The sequence below is a fragment of the Rhinatrema bivittatum genome, chromosome 9, assembly GCF_901001135.1.
Source record: "Rhinatrema bivittatum chromosome 9, aRhiBiv1.1, whole genome shotgun sequence".
NCBI lineage: Eukaryota > Metazoa > Chordata > Amphibia > Gymnophiona > Rhinatrematidae > Rhinatrema > Rhinatrema bivittatum.
This window is the reverse complement of record NC_042623.1, coordinates 119,033,268-119,051,936: the sequence shown is the minus strand read 5'-3', so window position 1 is coordinate 119,051,936 and position 18,669 is coordinate 119,033,268. Positions and strand designations below refer to the sequence as shown.

The following is an 18,669-nucleotide window of genomic DNA, read 5'->3' as shown; positions in this document are numbered from 1 at the left end:
GCCGCGACGACCGGGCCCGCCCCCGACACGCCCCCCTCGGAGAACCCCGGGACTTACGCGAGTCCCGGGGCTCTGCGCGCGCCGGGAGGCCTATGTAAAATAGGCTTCCCGGCGCACGTAAATCTGCCCAGTTTTGGGCGGATTTACGCGAGCAGGGCTCTGAAAATCCGCCCCTAATGGTGGGGGTGGAAGGGAAATAGAACCAAAAGGTTACTAAGAGCCAAGAGTAACAGATAAGTATGAGAAAAAAAAAGTGCAAAGCTTGCTGGGCAGACTGGATGGGTGGTTTGGTCTTCTTCTGCCGTCATTTCTATGTTTCTATGTTTCTATGGAAGACCATTCCAGAGATTACTACTTATGTGTCCTAAAAGATCATAACATCACCATTCACTCACAAGTAAAGTAAAGAACACCTGCAAAAGCAGTAGAAAAGGCAGCATTCTTTAAACTACAAATATTAAATAAACTAAATCCACTACTTGATACCGGGGACTTTCAAACAGTGCTTCAAGCACTAGTACTTTCAACTTTAGATTATTGTAACTCCTTGAAACATGGCATACTGAATAACATCGTATGAGTTTTACAAATAGTACAAATTCTGCAGCCAAAAATTCAACGAATACTAAGTTGACAGATCATACTACCTCAGTACTATATTCTCTGCATGGTTACCAATTTTCTGGAGAATTAAATTTAAAACAGCATTGCTTATTCATAGGGATGATAACTTTTAAACCAGCGCATGGGCTTGGGCACACATGTGCATGTGTTCATCGGCCCACACCCAGGGACACAACTATTTTATAACTACGCACGTATATGCACACATTTTATAAAATAGCCTACCCGCACACACGAGTAAAGCTAATTTTAAGTGGGTGCACATCTGTGCGCACAAATCTCACTTCTACCACGTAAGTGGGGGGATTTTAAAAAGAATGCATGCTGACCCATTAGTCAGTTTTACCAGTTCGTTACTAATTCACCCAGTTAACAGATAGGTCCTCCAACTTCCCCCCTGCTGCGATCCCTCCCACAGCCGGAGCCATGGGAGGTCTCTTACCTTCTCCACGTGCCGGCCTGAGCCCTCCAACGCCGCTGTTCCTCACCAAGTGGTCAGGAGACTTTCCATTGTTCTTTCTGCATGGCGGGCCTTGCCGCTGTGCTCTCTTGCGGTGGGACGTCGCCGACCTGGCCATCTTTGCGGCTCGGAAGCCGCTGTCATTGCCATCTTGCCTCACAGCCCGGAGGCCACATCCCCGGGCTTTCGTGCAGCATGGAGTCACCTGCTGATCTCGTCTTTGCGGCAGGACACTGCCTTCACACATTGGGGCCTGTTTCTTCGGCCCAACCCTGCTCCATCTCCTCAGCGGCAAGCATGGCTGCTGTCCAGGGTCCTGCCCCCTCTGCCTAGGGGGTGCGGCCATGTCTCCTCTCTATCTTAAAGGGCCAGCAGGGAGTAGTCCCTCTGGCTTCTCCTGAACTCCTCCCAGGTAGTTGCCTTCTTCCATCCCTATAAAAGAGCTTCTCTGCCATTCAGTCCTTGCTTCAGCAAGGGGCTTGATCCTTCCAAGGACTCTTCAGCCCGTGCCTGGCACCTCTGATCTTCATCCAAGGGGCTAAGTCCTCCCATGGACTCCTCGTCTCCATCTCATACTCAGGCAACTCTGATCTTCATCCATGGATCTTCATGTTTGTACCTGGTCTCTTTTCTGATGTCTTGATGTTTCGTGATGTTCCAATGATGTTCCTGATGTTTCAAGTTCCATGTGCTCCCCAGTCTTATGTATCTGGTCCTAATTCTACAGGTCTTGTAGGACCCGTGCCTCTGGAGATTCCTTGCTTTTAATCCGAGCTTCCAAGTTCCAAGTTTTATCTTCATCTTTCCAAGTCCCGACTCTGGAGGATCCAAGGGGTTGCTGCAATCCTGCGCTATGAGACTTCCTGAGCCTGTCCCGCTCCCCTCATGGTCCGAGACCAGCTGCCCGGTGTGTAGGGGATAGTGCGGTCCGCAACCAGCCCCAAGTGCTGTGTAGGGCGCCTGAGGGTCTTGTTCATCTCTCTCTGTTTCCTGTTATCTCAAGCCACATCTGAGTCTTTATTCCAATCTCCAGTGCCTTTGGCCTTCTTCCACTGAGACCTCTGTCTGACCTGCCACCTCTGCTGCACCCTGTGGCAGGTCCAAAAGGGCATGGAGTAGTCGGAGGACCACTCAGAGTCCACCATTGCATTGGTGGTCTCAAGGGCGTGCAGGTTGGTGGAGGATTCGAGGCTCCTGACTCTCAGACTTGGACCGTACACATCGCAAGGACACAGACTCTCCTCGTCACATGCTGGAGAGCTCCCAGTTGTGCTCCATTCCAACGTCAGTGCAACACCCCCCCCCTGATTTGATAGATTGTACACCCCTCCACTTATCCTAGAACCTTTAAAGCTCTCCAAACTGGCTCTTTTATCATTTTATACTTAAATGCCATGCATAGCAGAAGGAGAATTATGCATCAGGGGGCCTTGGTGCACACCAGTTTGGGTAAGTATTTCCATACAAATTTCAGTTTATAGTCCTGAAACACCCATGTACTGCCCATGCCCCACCCATACCCCTCCCACACCCCACCCTTTTTTGAGAAGTTCTGAGATGTGCGTGCAGCGGCATTTATACACATATCCGGGCAGCTTTTAAAATCAGCTTGGTATGTGCGAGCTCAACATATTAGCACATATTTGTGTCAGGCTTTTAAAATTCATCTTAATTTGTTGGGCAATAACACCTCACCATAGATCTGTGCTACACTGCAGATCTACAATCCATCTCAAGCACTAAGGTCAGCTCGATCCGAGCTTCCAAGTTCCAAGTTTTATCTTCATCTTTCCAAGTCCTGACTCTGGAGGATCCCAACTCTGCATTACATTGGCTACCCGCCCAATCCAGAATAATTTACAAAGTCCTAACAATAATTCATAACAATTTGGATTCTAGCGATGAACTACTAGGAATAAATTTTAATCCTCATACTCCTGCATGTTCTCTTCAATCTCTCAACAAAAGATTACTCAAAATCCCAACTATAAAAAGCTACCACCTAAAACATACAAGAGACAGTGCTAGATCAATTGCTGGCCCCACTCTCTGGAACTCCCTACCAGAAAACCTAAGAACATCTACAGATGCCAAGAAATTCAAGCAAGATCTGAAAACCTGGCTTTTCAACAATGCCTTCTCTATTTCTCTTTAATTAAAGCTCCCCTTAATCCTCCGATACATCCCGTATTGTTATCCAGTTTATATGGCTTTCTTTAAACTTTATTTCTTATCCATTTGTTATACATTATACACCGTTGTGATCTGCTGATTCTCACTTGGATTGACAGTATATAAAAACCTAAATAAATAAATAAAAATAAATAAATCTTGAAGACCCTCCTGTCTGATTAGCACACTTAACCAGGACCCCAAATCAAGTCTTATCAGCGGAAATGAAGTGCTATTAGTCGCTGGCCCTCTCTATTGAAAATCCTTGTTTGAATTTATGCATAATGGGCCAAATTTTAAAAAGGTTACGCATGCCAGGCCTATTTTAAAAAGGCCCGATGACGTGTGTAAAGCCCGGGATGCATGTAAGTCCCGGGGTTTTAAAAAAGGTTGTTAATATCTTAATCACTACATTCCTTAGACCATTTTTTGCTTTCTAGCAGTCTTGCTTCCAAGTTTACTACCCCTGTTGAATGTAACTTTGTTCTTCCTATTTTTACCTTTGGTTCCTGTTTCAGTTTCCCCTTTCGATGTAAACCGATCTGATATGGTCCTCAACCATGAAGGTCGGTATAGAAAAGTGTTAAATAAATAAATAAAGGGGTGGGGTGGGGGCGGGGCCAGAGACCTCCAACAGAGCAGCCATTGCCACTGTGTCGGCTGCCGGCATGTGCAACTTAGGCAGGCGCAAAGGGTAAAATATTTTGGGGGGTGTTAGAGTAGGGCTAGGGGGAGGAAAGGTTAGGCGAAGGGGTGGGAAGGTCAGGTTAGGGGGAGGGAACGGGGGAAGGCAGCGTGGCTCGGCGCGCGCAAGGTGCACAATTGTGCACCCCCTTGCGCGTGCTGACCCCAGATTTTATAACTTGCACATGTACGCCCACACACAACCTTTTAAAATCTACCCCAATATAACTTTTGTGACCACTTTTTGGAAACAGCTATAAATACTCTTGTTCAAATTTATTTCATTCCCCCTAGCAGGACTTTTAAAGAAAAAAATGAAATATTAATTTTGTGAATAAACTATTAAAACGGGAACTAAACCTACTTACAATAACATAAAAATAAAATGAAAAAATGTCATCATAGTAGGCATGTTGTATGTATGCTTTTTGTTATCCTTGCTGTGAGATATTTATATTTTACTAATGCTTTTATAATGTACCCCACTTTGAATTATGAAAAGCATGCGTAAGAAAACATTTTAAATAAAAAAACAAGCGAAGGAACCCTGAGCATCTGTTCCTCTTGTAACTGAGAATGATGAGTGGAAAATGTTCTTCCACAGTTCCCTCACATATAGTGGTGCCCCTTCTTGTAAGGCATTAAACACAAACATCAACATTTTAAACTTTATCCTTAGGACTACCGGTAACCAGTCCCTGACACCGTGGATATTTTGACAATAGTGCCTTCTTCAGGGGCTGGTTTTAACCTGAAGAAACACATACAAATCTTAAAATATCTTTATAATATTGTAAAATTGACACCACAAAATGAGACACCGATCTCATCAGTTTAGAATAAAATGGCGGACCATTTCAGTCACTGTTTAAAAGAACTCTTCCGTTAGAACTGAGCCAACAGAGAAATGCCCAAGATTTTTCAGTACAGCCATTAGCAATGCTCAAATATGTCTGAACTGATATAATCAGACACGATCCCTTCAATTTTCTTTTTTAGACCTGTAGGCATAATTGTATTTGGAGCTTACATCCATGTCTATTCGCACCATATTTATAAATGATCTGGAAAGAAATACGACGAGTGAGATAATCAAATTTGCAGATGACACAAAATTGTTCAGAGTAGTTAAATCACAAGCAGATTGTGATAAATTGCAGGAAGACCTTGTGAGACTGGAAAATTGGGCATCCAAATGGCAGATGAAATTTAATGTGGATAAGTGCAAGGTGATGCATATAGGGAAAAATAACCCATGCTATAATTACACGATGTTGGGTTCCAACCCAAGAAAGAGATCTAGGTGTCATAGTGGATAACACATTGAAATCGTCGGTTCAGTGTGCTGCGGCAGTCAAAAAAGCAAACAGAATGTTGGGAATTATTAGAAAAGGAATGATGAATAAAACGGAAAATGTCATAATGCCTCTGTATCGCTCCATGGTGAGACCGCACCTTGAATACTGTGTACAATTCTGGTCGCCGCATCTCAAAAAAGATATAATTGCGATGGAGAAGGTACAGAGAAGGGCTACCAAAATGATAAGGGGAATGGAACAACTCCCCTATGAGGAAAGACTAAAGAGGTTAGGACTTTTTAGCTTGGAGAAGAGACGACTGAGGGGGGATATGATAGAGGTGTTTAAAATCATGAGAGGTCTAGAACGGGTAGATGTGAATCGGTTATTTACTCTTTCGGATAGTAGAAAGACTAGGGGACACTCCATGAAGTTAGCATGGGGCACATTTAAAACTAATCGGAGAAAGTTCTTTTTTACTCAACGCACAATTAAACTCTGGAATTTGTTGCCAGAGAATGTGGTTCGTGCAGTTAGTATAGCTGTGTTTAAAAAAGGATTGGATAAGTTCTTGGAGGAGAAGTCCATTACCTGCTATTAAGTTCACTTAGAGAATAGCCACTGCCATTGGCAATGGTTACATGGAATAGACTTAGTTTTTGGGTACTTGCCAGGTTCTTATGGCCTGGATTGGCCACTGTTGGAAACAGGATGCTGGGCTTGATGGACCCTTGGTCTGACCCAGTATGGCATTTTCTTATGTTCTTATGTTCTTATATTAATGTGAGATTATAATCACTACCCTGACAATTCACCACAGGTTTTTTCAAAACTGGAAATTGATGGCAATTTTGTCTCACCTTCTTGTCTTGCTTGACTGTTGGATGTACTGACACAAGTAAAGGGACATGTTGCCCCCCTTAGTCCTGCAGTGTAAGACTTGTTTGTCATTTTGGTCATTCAAAGACTCATCTTGCATATCTCAGGGCATAGATTAATTCTCTTCACATGATGGGGAAAAGGTCCTTTGTAGAAAATGGCTGCCGCCTGGGCCAGGAGATTAGGGAGCATTCCAGATGCCTCTGCACCACTGATGACCTCTTTTCAAGTAAGGGAGATCCGTGGATTGGGGTCTGGGACTACTTGAATACCAGGGAGGGAGTCTGGGGGTAGAGGTTGGGCAGGGGTTGGTTGTGAAGGCCTAGGTTTGGGAGGGGGGGTTGGATGTGGCTTCTGCCACCCATTAAAAATGCATTTTTTAACCTTTACTGAACTATGGAGCCACCTGCACTGGCAGTGGGAGGGATGGGACAGGTGGGGGGGTCTAAGCAGATCCTTGGTTTTTTTTTTTTTTATAAATCACATGAGGAGGGGGGTGTTTATCAGAGCCAAGCATCCTCTTCAAGGCTAAGCTGCATGTGCCTCTGGACATGCATTAATGTCCTGAGACACCCACAGGAAATTAGCTCCAGCTCCAGAGTTGTAGCTAATTTCTACTCATATAATGCAACTTATGAAATTTTTGTCAAACTGTGTTATTGGATTAGCATTGATTAGGGTAGCAATAAGCTCATTAGTATGCATTAACATTTTAATGAGCTCAATTAAAAACATGCATTGTGAAGCCTGGAATAACATGAAATATTTGAAATAGGTCGCTTTATTCTCACATTAAGCATTTAATGCATGATAAACCATTTTTTTCATGCACTGAAAACATAACCTGGCTGAGGGCCAGATTTTAGTACATATGCGCGGGTGTAGATTTGTGCGAGCAACCCGGTGCACACAAATCTACGCCCAATTTTATAACATGCGCGTGCGATCCCCCGGCCTAGCAGCCCTACGAAGGCCTTGGCCACGCCCCAACCCCAGACCGCCCACACCCCACCCTTTTTTCAATCCCCGGGACATACGCGCGTCCCGGGGCTTGTACGCATTGCCGGGCCTATGCAAAATAGGCTCAGTGCTCGTAACCTCCCTGCGCGCGTAAATCCAGCTGGAGGGAGGGAGCACTGGATGGCCAGCGCCATCTTTAAAAATGGCGTGGGCCATCCAGTGCTCCTACCATGTGACAGGGGCCGGCCAATGGCACGGATACCCTGTCACATGGTAAGGGCAAAGGCCATCGGCGCCATTTTTATTAGTGGCAGCCGATGGCCCGGGAGCGGGAGATCGCTCCCGGGACCCCCACTGGACCACCAGGTACCTATAAAAAGTTTTTGGGGGGGTCGTGAGGGTGGGGGAAGCTAAGGGATTAGTTTTAAAGGGTCGGGGTGGGTTTTTTGTTTATCGACTCGGGCGCAGCCGATAAACAAAACCGTGATCAGGTCGGACGGAAAAAAAACCCACGATGTGAATCGGAACCGGAATCAGAACCGATTCCGGTTCCGATTCACATCTCCAATATTTTCAGATACGATCACCCCCAGGTCACACTCTTGTTTTGTGCATAATAGAATTTCATCCCTTACACCATTCCCTTGTGTTTTTTCATCCTAAACTCATAACCCTAAAAGCTTGATTAGCCACAAATACACACAGATTCATGACCAATCTGCAGCAGATCTGTTGCAAATTTCCTTGAATCTGCAAATCTGCTTCAGATTTTAGTGATTGCATTTTCCCAGTAGACCTCATGGGTATCTCTCTTTTTTTTTCTGGCAAACTCAAACTGTGCTGAAATCTGCCTGTCTAGAACTTTCTGATGAACAATGCATACATGCTTATTTAAATATTCTCACCTCGGTAGCAGATTTGTTGAATTAATTTATAATGACCATGCTGAATTATGGAGTGGAAGCTGCCACACTGGTTGATTTTAAAAGCCCAATGTGTGCCAAAGTGGGATATATGCGTGTGGCTTGGTGGGGCACACCCATGCAAATTTTAAAACCCGCGCAGATATGTGTGTGGCTCCCAGTAGATGCACAAAAATAATTTTCAGCAAACGGGGCAGGGTGGGGGCGCGGTCTTGGCAGGGCATGGGCAGGGCATGGGCGGGCCAGGGCTGAGGCATGACTTCCATGTGTACCTATTTCCGTGAACAAGCACACTCCAGGGTCCCCTACTGCGTATCTTTATTTCTGGTATGGATGGCATGTAAGTCATAAAATAAAAATAATAGACTACTTAGCGAGGTTTAGGGGGTCTGGCCTAACAGGGTAAAAGGTAGGCAAAGTAACAGGGGGGTTAGGAAGGCAGATTGGTTAATTGGGCGAACTGGGAAACAACTGGAAAATTGAGCTTTAGCGTTGGCACGCGTGTCTAGTAAAATTCCCCCACTTACCTGAGCATGGTGGCATTTACGCACACAAGCGCATGTCAGTATGAAATTGTGCGTGCATGCACGCACAAATAGCCAATTTTAAAACACAAGTGTGTATATATATGCACGTATGTTTTAAAATTGCCGCATCCATGTGCGCATGCCAGCAAATGCGCTCACATGTGCGCCCGCACATGGCTCTTAAAATGTACCTCACAGTGCGTGCTGCTGATTTCTGATGTCATTACAACAGAACAAGTCATTTGTGTCACACATAAAGGTGAATTTTCAAAAGATTTGTGTGTACATTAGTAGGTGCAAGTGCAAAATGGCCTATACATGTCTATGGTATTTTTAAAAACTGCAACAAACTTTGGGGACCAATAGTAAAGTCCCCATATGTACAAACTGGGCAGACCGGGGCATTCTGGGGAGGGACCAACATTTACATGCACGTAAGTTGCTATTTTACAACCTGCCAAAGTGACGCACGTAAGTCTTTTACTTGTATATATTTACTCCTGATCAATATCTGGTGTAAGTGATCGCAAACATCTCAAAAGTAAAAAAAATGACTGGCTGGGGGGGGGGGGGGGGGTGTGTTCTGGGAGAAATGGGGGGACTTCAGGCTGAAGAGCCAGGAGGATCTTCACGAGCTGCAGGTGGACCGGGTAAATTGGTAGACTAATTGGTAAAACTGGTTATTTCATTGCTGTGCCAATGTTATAAAATCCCCCGATTTAAGTTTGTAAAAGCACATTTAGAGGAGTAACTGTGTCTAAAATAATGAGAGTAAAATCTTTTCACATATCCCTTTAAAATTCAAATTATAAATACGTGGGTATGTCGTTTGTGCACACTTATCCAGCTAAATTCTGACTCAACTGGCTAAGTAGCACCTTTGTCACTACTTAAGATGGACAAATTTGAACTTATCCAGATAAATAGTCCTCTTTAAAAAAAAAAAAAACCCTTTTCTGGCTATATGCACAGGTTACAAAATACAGTAGTAAATGACTGTGCATCATTATAGACATGAATATAAGCGTACATGAGCAGTTTAGAAAGTTATCTTTCCTAAGGGGTAAATTTTCAAAAGTATGTGCGGGCGTCTATGTGTGCGCGGTTCCCAGTACGCGCACATGGATGCTCTGATTTTATAACATACGCAAGTCATCATGTGCATGTTATAAAATCCGATACCCCTGGGTGCACATGCGCGACCGGTTTTATATCGGTGCGCGCATGTACTCGCGGGTGCCCACTCCTGCACGCAAAGGGGAATTTTCTTTAAAAGCACTCTGCGACACAATCGGGCCTTCCCCAGTTCCCTCCCAGAGCGCTCCAGTAAAGGAGCGGGCTGGGAAGGAACTTCCTTAACCCACTAACTACCCTTCCACCCTTTTCCGCTCTCTGTCCCAACCCCTAATCCCCACTTCATAATCTAATTTTTTTGTTTTTAAACTTACTTATTCTCAGGAGCTGAAGTGCGTTCCGTGCCAGCGTATGCTTCACTGGGAAAGCATCTAATGGTGCTGTCCTGGCCCGGTCCACCCAAACCCGTCCCATCCCTTCCACTGCCCACCCCTTTTCAAAAACCCGGCACGTCCGCACACACCGGGAGATACGCACGTGGCCGGGCTGATCTGAAAATGCGCTCAACGTGTGCATGGCCTGGCCACGCGTGTATCTCCCAGTATTTGCACGTGCTGGGCTTTTTAAATTGCCCTGTATATGTATAAAATAATACATTTTTCTTATAAGAATGCACATACATTTTTGCATAAAATCTAAGGCTTCTTACCCAGACCACCTTTCTTCTGATCAATCTGTTACTACAGAAAGAGGTAGAAGGGGAATATATTTTCAATGTTATTTATTTGATTTTAAATGAGTATAATAAAAAATTGCAGTTTTTAAGGCTCTGTAGCACCCTAAACTCTATCGGCAATGAAAAGCCCACTGCAGTGCAGATTGCTTATAAATAATGAGATGATGCAGGGGGTTAACGTGTTCAAGAAAATCTTCCACCAAGAAAGTAAACATGTTTTGTTTAATGGTACAATTTCAGTTTTAAAGTCTGCCTCTTGCTTAAGAGAAAATTATCATTCATGTCATCATTCTAGCAGAATGATGAGTTGCAAAAAAAAAAGGGGGGGAAGGGGAGATAGTGGGCAGCCAGCTGCTACGCGGCGGTGCGGTTTCACCCATTGTGGAGTGGCCGTGCCGCACACTATTGCTCTCATAGAGCCAAGGGAAAAGGTGCTGAAATCTCCCGCGGTGCTGCCGGCGAAAATGTGGAAAACATTGGGCCGGATTTTCAAAAGGTTACGTGCGCCGGGTCTATTTTAAAAAGGCCCAGCGACGTGTGTAAAGCCCCGTAACGCTTGTAAGTCCCGGGGCTTTACTAAAGGGGCAGTCTGGGTGCAGGGTAGGGCGGTCCATGGGCGGGGTGAGAGTGGGGCCAGAGGCCTCCGACACAGCGGCCATTACCGCTGTGTCGAAGGATCGCGTGCTGGCAGGCTGCTGGTGCTCGCAACTTGCGCCTGCCTCCAGGCAGGCGCAAAAGGTAAAATAAACATTTTGGGGGGAGTTAGAGTAGGGCTAGAGGGGGGAAAGGTTAGGGGAAGGGGTGGGAAGGTCAGGTTAGGGGGAAGGGAACGGGGAAGGCAGCACGGCTCGGCGCGCGCAAGGTGCACATTTGTGCGCGCCGACCCCTGATTTTATAACTTGCATGCTCCTTTTAAAATCTACCCCTTTATCTCCGGCAGTGTTGCCGGTCCATCACCCCACCCAAATCCCGCCCACACTCCGCCCCTTCTCCTAATTAGTATGGCACTGCTGCAATGCAGCCGTTATTGCGTACGATAAAGCCCTAACGCACACGATAACGGCCCATCGCAGAATAAAAAATGACCTTGTTAGCCCTTAAGTCTAATGATGTAGAAGAATTATATCTAGCAGTGTTAGCTATTAAATGTGATACACTGAAGCTGGGCTTACTATTTATTTTAAAATTAATCTCACTTATGGTTAAAGATTAATACTGCTGAAATATGACTTTCTTTTCAGTTCTCTTTCTCCATACCAGAATTTGTCATAATACCATAACGTGCCTTAAAACCTGAATAACACTTTTAGGAAAGTTAGAAGCTTGCTGTCTCTGGCATAACAGATTTCTAAAAATGAGACATGAGAATGTAAAGTTTACTTTTGCTAAGCAGTGGAAAGCATCCTTGTAAAAGATTTACAGCAGATGAACGTGATAATAATAAAGATCTTCACATTTGTAAGCACAGTAAATTTTCATCTATTATTTCTTTCCTAATGAAGGTGAAGGTGGTCCTATATTGATCATCATCTTCTGTAGTGCTTCAATATCAACAAATGAGAACTCAGAAATCATACCAACATTTTTTTCCTTAGTATATTATAGGTTTATCAAAGGGAGGGCAATTTTCAAAGGCATTCCCACAGGAAAAACAGTATTTAATGCAAAGAAAGGTAGTGATGAGCTTTGTTTTTCTGGCTCGGGTCGGGTTTCAGTTCGGGCGCTTCGTAGGAGGTCAGGAGTCCCCCCCAAGACTTGCAAAAAGTCCCTGATGGACCAGCGGGGGTCCTGGAGTATCTCCTGCACTTGGGCCGTCAGCTGCCAGTATTCAAAATGGCGCCGATAGCCTTTGCCCTTACTATGTCACAGGGGCTACTGGTGCCATTGGTCGGCCCCTGTCACATGGTAGGAGCAAAAGTTGGCGCCGGCCATCCATTGCTCCTACCATGTGACAGGGGCCAACCAATGGCACCGGTATCCCCTGTGACATCGTAAGGGCAAAGGGCCATTGGTGCCATTTTGATTCATAGCAGGCCCGACGGCCCGGAGGGAGAGATCGCTCGCGGGACCCTGCTGGACCACCAAGGTTTTTAGTAAGTCTTGGGGAGGGATCGGGATGGGGGGGGGGGGGGTTTGTAATATAGCAAATGTGAAGGGTTCGGCTGGGGTTTTGTTTTTTTTAATAAATGTGCCCCTCCCCCCCCCCCGCACAAACCTGAAAAATGAATTTTCCTTGAAGTTCGAGGAAAATCCGTTTCGTGGTTCGAATCCTCAAACCACGATGAATTAGACAATTTCATTGAAATTGCCTAATTCGTGATAAACGAATGCACATCTCTAAAGAAAGGGACTTTTTGAAAATGTCCTACCCTTTTCTGCACTTAAAAATGCAGAAAGGGTAGGAAAAAAAGAGCCAGTACTTACATACTGTTAAATGTGAAGAGGGATTACTGGGGGAGGAGTCAGGGAGGGGCTAGCAGTTATACATTTGTGGGTGCATGAGTAATTTCACTGCTAAAAGAACCCACACAAATATCAGTTGCAGGTCTACAGATGTATACTTTCCAACCCAATTTACAAAGGGAACATTTTCCCTTTGAAATTTAACATAAAGTCTATGGGTAAAAAGTGCTCACAGACTTTACATTTCTGTGCAGAATTTGAAAGTTGCTCCTGAGTTATAGTCATTCCAAGAAAGGATTTTTAATGATAGATAATATGTTTAGCCTTGGGCCACCAAAGCATCTCTCTGCTACTTTAAAATTAATTTTATGAAAGTCAAATGAATCAGAGCTCAGACTCTACATGACTGTCTCCATCACCTATTGTCATGAGCCACCGATCCATCTATTTTCTAGGACATCCTCAGTGAATACTCATGACACATTTGCATACATTTGGTCTATAAAACAGGTTATTTTTTATATTTTGAATATCGTGGGCCATAACAGTTGATATTCATGAGGACTGAAGGAGGGGATCAATGGTATACCTGCTCTGTGACATTTGGGTCCAATCGATTCAGTTCTACAGATGAGAGAAACATTTAACAATTTAACATCTGAGTTACCACTCATTGAAAATGGACTATTTGACCTTTCCTGGCTTTATGAAATAGTAAAACACCTTTTATCTGCAAGGGGTTAAAATAATGTATATTTCTGAATAATATGTTACCCCCTTTGAAGATGCCTCTCTTTATCTAGAAGATTCAGGCAAATTATTGGGCAAGTAATAAGTAATTTAAAAATGTACAAGTGTTCTGAAAAGGCTTTTTGTTCATCAAAACTTACATTTTCTCGTAATGTTTTAAAATAAAAGAACTTTTTAATAATCATAAATACAGTTTTGTGACATTAAGCATTTGCCAATACACAATGTCCTCACAGGAACTAGGGAAAAGAATAAGATTCCTAACCCCACATTCTACTGGTGTATCATTACCTAAGTTTATTAAAACTAGTTATTTAGTTTCATTCTTTAAGTTTCAGGATTTGATTTCCATTTCTTTTCCTTTACAGGTAACACGATAGCTGAAGACAAACTGAAAGTCAATCCTTGTACTAAAAAGATTAGAACATACTGTGTAGGAATTTCACACCTAAGGCACTCATCAAAATGAGATTGTATTCTGCTGGAGTGTACCCTTCAGGATGACTTGCTTTTGGAAGAACTTTGCTTGCAATAAGCAAAAGGTTGAGTGCAAAAGTTCCATAATCCCAGACATGGACCTCTTTCATGAGAAGATGTCAACCGATTGAAGCGTGGATTCTTGGGAGATTTCACTTCCCCAAGCAATTTACAGATGCATTGTTAAGAAGTGTGCAAAGTAGAAGAAGAAAAACATGCGGAAGTCCTTTATATTCTTATGTTTTAAATAGGCAAATTTTCATTTTTTTTTCTATTCTTTAAATTGTCTTTAAAAAGTATTGAATCTTCCCCCCTGGTCTGTTCCCTGGTCTTTTGTTTAATGACTAGTGGGACTTCACTGCATACACATTTAATCACATTTCTTTTACAGTAACTGTCCTCTGGCTTGGTGCAGATTTAGTCATTTTTATTTATATTCCATTCATGAAGCATCAAAAGGCTTCAAATTTCAACAGCTTGAAGTTACTTTTGTTATAGGAATAATATATATATATATATTTACACACACACACACATATATATATATTTATATATCCATTGTTATTAATTATTGTTGACAAGTAAGAGTTATCTGAATACATCAATCATATAAGAAGGTTTAGTCTGTTTGACATGTTTCCCTGAGGTTAACCAAGCACTGCAGCTTTTTCACAATTAAATAAGTAGTGGTCAAAATAAGTTTACCATTTTCATTACATAGTATTTTATACTGTTGAAATATACATTTTTTTCACCAGAAAATAACTGAATATTATATATACACTTGAGTTTCATAGGACTCAGTCCTACCTTTTACTGAAATAAATCAACAGTAAAAAGCAGTAAATGACCTGAGTCCCTTTCTGTCAAGGTTTTATAGCCATGGATAGGGATGCATGTGACAATTAAGTCTAAGGCTAGGTGGTGTTCATTCATTTTTTCCTTAAAGTATCTCTTCTGCAAAAACAGTATAGTATGAATGCTAATGTAGATGTCTGCTAAATCTGTTGATAGAGAAGAGCTTCATTTTTCTAGTCTTTAAACCATGAATACTTTGCATATACTAATTTGGTCTGAGTCTCTTGATCTGTTCAACATACTTTTTTATTTGGACAATATTTCATTTTATTTTTCAAACTCAGTAGGAGTCCTTGATCTGTGATTTGCTATTTATTTCATAGAAATATTGTTAATATTTAAGAGCCTTAAGCTTCTAGGAACATTTTTCTAAGTTATTACAGAATGTCTAATTTTATACTGCATATATCTATATCACCTCTAATATTAAGTCAAAAGAAAGTTGATAGCTCATTGCGGTACTGTGCTGTGCTGACACTGCATAAGCATGCTGATAGCAGAGAATGTATATGATAGAAATGTGTATGTTTTGGTTTAACTTGCTAAGATAAAGACTACAGAGGTTCATGACCATGGAAAATAATTATGTGGACAATCTTACCCAAATGATCTATGCTGTCTGCTTGGAATGTCGATACATTATGGAAAAGATTTTTTTATTATTTTTTTCAATTCATTGACATAGCAAATTGGATATAAATTGGGTTCTATGATGGATGAACACCCTAGTGTGCTTTGGGTTGTCACAATATACAAGCTCGATCTAAGACTATTTCATTATCTGTGCTGTATTATTGCACAAGAGAGCTAAAAATTAATGATTGTTAGAAGTAATTTGAAGATATATATTTTGTCAGTCTGCTGCAAAATAATTTAAAAAAATTGTTCTTAGGGAAAGCAGTTCTTCCTGATTACATCTTAATTAGGATAAACTGTTTTGTAGGTCCAGCTTACATAATATTGTAACATGGGTTATTACTGTATGGACATATGCTAATACTTATGCAGGGATATGGTTGTTCAAATAATGACTTCTTTGTTTGGAACAATAAAGATGTAAAAATATGTTATTCTGTAGAATATGCTTTGGACTTTTCAACATTCATTTCCTTTGGAGATTTTTTCCAAAATGAATACATAAACCTGTATTATATACAAGTGTAATACATACAGTATGTGAAAATAAATACATGGGTTTTAAAACATAACTAGATTATCCCCAGTACATTAATGTTGTGATTATAAGAATGAATAAAATTATGATATAAAATGGACTTTCCTGAAAATGCACTTAAAAAGTCTGTTTACTTTTTTCTTCTATGAATTAGTGAAATTTTGCTATTAATTGCTGCTCTAAGTCCAGTGTACCCTCCACTGTTGCGATACTTATTTTCAAACTAGCAAGGGTACATAAATGATGGTTTTCACACAACCAAAACATTTCAAACTGTGCATGGAAGGTACTTTTTACCTGCAGACTTTATGCCAATTTTCGAAAGGAAAATGTTCCCTTTGAAAACTGAGATGGCAAAAAGTATGTGTACAGACATGTACCTGCTAACTGTGCAGGTACTTTTCCCTCAGAAATGTATAGGCAGATGTTTTTAAAATCAAAAATACACTTGTAAGTGCTAAATCTTTTCAGGCTCTACCCCCAGGAATGCCTGCCCAATCTGCTGGTAAAAGTACCCATGCAGTGGTGCTATTTGTGTACTTTTACCTGCAGATAGACTAAACAATTGTCAAAGGCCCTATTTCTGCTAGTAATGTAATGTTTCTCTTGCTGAAATGCCTTTCAAAATTGCCCTCTTTATAATTAATGTACCGACAATGATGAGATAGTGAGCAGCTATTTTTGGACTGCTTTCTGTACCTTCCATGTGTAATCTGACACCATTATAATTAGAGATGTGCAGATATCTTCAAATTAGGTTCATTGATGAATTCTACAACCCTGGAAAATTTCAATTGTACTTTGAATTGATATGAAGAACCATTTAGAAAAAAGTCCAGAGCAAATTAAAAAAATCTTACTTTTGGTTTTTAAAAAATGTGCTTTGAATTTTGTCAAACTGATGGAGTTACTTCACATTTTTTGGAAAGCTGAAATTCATTTTACAAATTTCTTTTGAATTTTCCCTAATTCTGCTAGTAAAAATCTGACAGATTTTCCAAGCAGATCTGGAAAAAAATTTGAAAGAGGCTGAAAGCCACTTGGTGTGAGTTTGACTTCTAGTTGTTTGCATATCATTAATTGTAATGCTTGAAAAGCTGAACTGATGTAAACAATATTATTTTGATAAGTCCCATATCGTTATCTCTTATGTGTTTTTACTTGGACAATATATAAAAATAAGCAATATACTGATACTGCTTTGGTTTTATTGCCATTTAATTCACTCATTCTTGAAATCTAAAGCTTAAGGTTAAGCCAGTGTTTCCCTGATTTTTTTTTTATCTCACAGCACAATTACAAAATAATAATTAAAAAAAAAGACATGCATCCTCTACCCCAACACATTACATACCTTATTGGCCCCAGAACAGTGTGAGGAACAGTAAATAGTGGTAAAAGCAGCAGACTATAAACTGGAAGAACCAGGGTTTGAATCCCATTGATGCTTCTTGTGATCTTGAGCCAGTCAATTTCTTCTCCATTGCTTTTTGTAATAGCTTAGATAGATTGTAAGTCCTCTGGGGACAGAGAAATACCCATAGTACCTAACTGTAATCTGCTTTGAAGAGGCTGACTGGTTATGAAGGCTGGAAAAAAATAGTATAATATTATATAAACAAAACTTATTTTCAATGTGAAATCTGTGTTTGTTTCAAAGTACACAGTTACTTTCTCCAAGCAGGAACTGATGACAGGGAGCTTTTGCTCAGCTGATCTCAGCTGTCTTTCCCGAGATTTATGAAAATGCTATAATTTTCACATGGTTAGCGCCCATGATAACAAAAAGAGGCATGACTATGATAATTTTACAATTGCCACACCACGATGTTTGTACTTCACACAGAGAGAGGGAGAGAGAGAGAGAGAGAGAGAAACTGTTTATAAGGCTTTCATAGTAGTCAACTATTGATATCACTACAGGAGGGCCAGCTAGTAACTTGAGGTGAGGTTTTGGTGGTGGTGTAGGGTTTTTTGGGGCCAGTTTTATATGTAAAGTGAGATGTACGAACAGGACAGTAGAATTCAGTGAAGACCTGACATCATTTGGAGCGAGGAAAGTGGATAGAAATTCCATGCACAACAAGGAGGAATATAGCATTGGAGTTTACTATTGCCCACCTGACCAGGATGGTAAAACAGACAATGAAATTCTAGGAGAGTTTAGACAGGTTACTAAGTGTGGAAACTCAATAATAATGGTAGACTTCAATTACCATAACATTGATTGGGTAAATTTCTCATCTGGGCATGAAAATGAGATTAAGTTTCTAAACACCATAAATAACTGCTTGATGGAGCAACTGGTCTTAAAAGCAGCAAGCAGAGGGGTGAGTAGGAGAGTGTTTTACCTTAAATCTAGCTCTCACTGGAATGTGGGATCTGGTGCACAAGGTAACAGTGATGGAGCTGCTTGGTAACAGTGATCATAAGTCAATCAAATGACTGGAGCAAAAAAAGTCAATCAAGTCACTGGAGCAAAAAAAAAAGTATGGGCTGAGAGATCATGTGACGCACTGAAGGGAGTAGATGTGAACTCCTTTCTCGGGGCTTGACCGCCTCATCCAAACCCATCCCGCCAACCAAAACAACAATTCAAGTTGGGGGTTCGGTTAATAGGACTAGTAGCAGCTTGCTGGCAAACTTTGGTGGCCCGATGGCATCATGGAA

General features: G+C 41.6%; 1 protein-coding gene across 5 annotated transcripts in view; it reads left to right on the top strand.

The window, feature by feature from the left end:
• The window catches only part of TAFA2 (TAFA chemokine like family member 2), a 505,302-nt gene extending 487,661 nt beyond the window's left edge, over positions 1-17,641 (top strand). For all 5 annotated transcript variants that reach the window (XR_003858735.1, XR_003858732.1, XR_003858733.1 and 2 more), the window contains one exon: positions 13,859-17,641. Coding sequence is in view for 1 of the 5 variants with exons in the window: in XM_029616859.1 (XP_029472719.1) it covers positions 13,859-13,870 (12 nt within the window). In the remaining 4 variants the exon portion in view is untranslated. The remainder of the gene's footprint in view (positions 1-13,858) is intronic.
• The last annotated feature ends 1,028 nt before the right edge of the window (positions 17,642-18,669 follow it).